Consider the following 3,462-nt stretch of genomic DNA (forward strand, 5'->3'; position numbering starts at 1 on the left):
GCATGACGCTATGAAGTACAAAATCACACAGCGAGGAAAAAAATGGCGGACAATGAAATCCAGTTTGCCGGAAATACATGACCATAAATGGTAGTTCCGAAGAAAAAAGTGTGTCGAAATAAACAATGAAACGAAATAAGCAACAGCAGATTTTGAACAAACTGAAAATTTTGACCCAAAAAAATTATAAAAAATATCTTTGCAGTAACTGGACAGAATAAATTAAAGCTTTCTACACTCCTAGACAATATAATTGCACAAAAAATAGTTTATAAATGCAAAAAAAAGTGCATTTAGCATGATATGTCTCCTTTAAGGAGAACAGTTTTAAAAATGGAGCTGTAACCACTTTTATTATTTTACTTGATGACTCACCGTTTTGATAACTTTTAATCCCCCATGTCTTAACAGCATACTGACTGAGTTTGAAGCCGATAGGTCAAAATCCCTAGAAGGAGTTCGCAAAAGTTCRGAGCAAAATAGAAAATCATCCAAAATATGAACTTTGACCCAAAATGGCTGACTTCCTGTTGGTTTTAGGGCACATCTCCAAGAGACTTTTTTTCTTGAATTGGGGAGATCTACCTATGTATCGAATTTCAGCTCTCTAGGACTTACCAATTCCTCTTTCTCACTTTAGGTGGCGCTGTCGAGTCCCTTATAAAGAAAATATTCTTGTGTTTAGTTTTTTATTTGCTTGTTTTGTTTCTGTTTGACACAGGACAGTTTTCCTGCCAGGTTTGGAGGGATCCACTTTGTGAACCAGCCCTGGTACATCCACGCCCTCTACACCGTCATCAGACCCTTCCTCAAAGACAAAACCAGGAAGAGGGTGGGCCAAATGACATTGTTTAAATACAAATGAAAGGAAACATGTTTTTAACTGAAATTGATGAAAATGTGAAATTCAGTTGCTTTACCCCTCCAGTGTTTGATATTTTTGATGTTTTTAGACATATTTGGAAATGATTGAAAAGACTAAATTCAAATCAGAGCTATTTATCGACGCGATTTTTCAGATCTTCATGCACGGAAACAACCTGAACAGCCTCCACCAGCTCATCCACCCTGAGATCCTGCCATCTGAGCTGGGGGGGATGATGCCGCCGTACGACATGGGCACGTGGGCTCGCACGCTGCTGGACCACGCCTACGACGAGGAGACGGACTACCTCCCCGAGTCCTACACCCTGTCAGTCCAGGACCTGGAGAGGGACCTGGAGAAAAACATGTCTCCAAAGAGCATGAAAAGGTCTGGTTTTAAACACGTCAGTTTATCTGGAAAAACATACAAAACTTTTAGCAACCAAATTTAAATCATTAACAGTAACAGCAAAACTCTAGTAATCTATTTATAACTCAGTGTTCAGTAGAACGTCAATCATTTATTGGTTTAAAGTAAATAAGTTCAACATTCTCAGATTATTGTCAATTTTGATTGGTGGGTTGGTTGTTTGGTTGGTTGGTTGGTTGATTGGTTGCTTGATTGATTGGTTGATTGGTTGGTTGATTGGTTGGTTGCTTGGTTGGTTGCTTGGTTGATTGATTGGTTGCTTGGTTGATTGATTGATTGATTGATTGATTGATTGGTTGATTGATTGATTGATTGATTGATTGATTGATTGATTGATGATTGATTGATTGATTGATTGATTGATNTGATTGATTGATTGATTGATTGATTGATGATTGATTGATTGATTGATTGATTGATTGATTGATTGATTGATTGATTGATTGATTGATTGATTGATTGATTGACGTAAATATACCGTATTTAGCAAAATGCTAATATCCATTCATAGTCCCATAAATCAAACAACACAGATAAAACCATTTATACAATTTCATACATCAAAACGAGAAATACAATAGAAATAAATAAACATAATTTCAGTTTTCTTCTTGGCATTTTTGTCTCCACTCAGAAGAATAAAAATGTCACTAATTGTTTCATATGTACATTTCTTATAAGTAAATGAGTTTGTAAACAAAAGCAGAATCTAATTAATGTGTCTAACAGGAAAGCTGAAGTAAAAAATGAATGATGTGAAAATAAAATAACATTTATCCAAAACAATCAAATGATTATAAATCAAATAATAATAAAATTATATTGAAATAGGCTTCCGTTTGAATAAACTGGCGTGCTATTTAAAAAGCTTTTTGACATTTAAACTATTAAAATTGACTAATATCCCTTAAATTCCTGCTGTGATTTCCTCATGTTTTGACAGAAGCTAATAACACCAAGACCAGTTTGTCGAGTGTTTCCTGTGAACATGTTTGACATTTCAGCGTGGATCTTTTCCCCCTATAGGCCAGAGTTTACTCTAATTTACTGTGACAGTATATCATCTGCTCGCTGTGAGACACGAGCCGACCCATTCACTGAAACCAGAGAACAAACAACAACAATCTGTCACTGCGGGGTACCGCAACGCTGCCGTTTGTCACCCAATCAGCAGCCAGTCATTAATCTTCCAGTTATTAATCATCAGTGTCAATAAAACACACTCATTCTGTCTGTTCTGCTTCATGCACCTTAAAAAATTATAATAATAATTTAAAAAATAGCAAGTCCTGAATTAGTTGCACAAAACTAGGAAATTTGATTAAGCTAAGATGTTGGTGTAATCCTGGACTTATTTGGTTGCACAAAAGAGAAGGCACATCTGTTTCCATGGTAACAAGTCCTTTTAAACTAACCTGGTTCCAACCAGGTTTAAAGTGGAACTTATTTAATCTGTTATTGTTTCTTCACTGCAAAAGCTGTCCATATAAGCAAGTCTTATAATCTTATATGGAGCCCATGAGGGATGGGGGGAAAATTATCCTGACTTACTTTTGCAGGATCCTGCAAAGGTTTCTCAGGATCCTACAAAAGTTTCTCAGGATCCTACAAAAGTTTCTCAGGATCCTACAAAAGTTTCTCAGGATCCTGCAAAGGTTTCTCAGGATCCTACAAATGTTTCTCAGGATCCTGCAAAGGTTTCTCAGGATCCTACAAAAGTTTCTCAGGATCCTGGAAAGGTTTCTCAGGATCCTGCAAATGTTTCTCATGATCCTACAAAAGTTTCTCAGAATCCTACAAATGTTTCTCAGGATCCTGCAAAGGTTTCTCAGGATCCTACAAAGGTTTCTCAGAATCCTACAAAGGTTTCTCATGATACTGCAAAGGTTTCTCAGGATCGTGCAAAGGTTTCTCAGAATCCTACAAAGGTTTCTCATGATACTGCAAAGGTTTCTCAGGATCGTGCAAAGGTTTCTCAGAATCCTACAAAGGTTTCTCATGATACTGCAAAGGTTTCTCAGGATCGTGCAAAGGTTTCTCAGAATCCTACAAAGGTTTCTCATGATACTGCAAAGGTTTCTCAGGATCGTGCAAAGGTTTCTCAGAATCCTACAAAGGTTTCTCATGATACTGCAAAGGTTTCTCAGGATCCTTATAAAGTTTCTCAT

The 3,462-nt window shown here is 36.8% G+C and overlaps 1 protein-coding gene across 1 annotated transcript in view; it reads left to right on the top strand.

The window, feature by feature from the left end:
* Window positions 1-721: 721 nt before the first annotated feature.
* LOC106536801 (clavesin-2) overlaps window positions 722-3,462 on the top strand; it is a gene marked incomplete at its 5' end in the record, with an annotated part of 5,985 nt that continues 3,244 nt past the window's right edge. The window contains 2 exon segments of the mRNA XM_014034126.1: window positions 722-832; window positions 1,020-1,252. Of these exon segments, the coding sequence (XP_013889580.1) occupies window positions 722-832; window positions 1,020-1,252 (344 nt within the window).

This window comes from Austrofundulus limnaeus, unplaced genomic scaffold (assembly GCF_001266775.1).
Source record: "Austrofundulus limnaeus strain Quisiro unplaced genomic scaffold, Austrofundulus_limnaeus-1.0 Scaffold1979, whole genome shotgun sequence".
In the NCBI taxonomy this organism is placed as follows: Eukaryota; Metazoa; Chordata; class Actinopteri; order Cyprinodontiformes; family Rivulidae; genus Austrofundulus; species Austrofundulus limnaeus.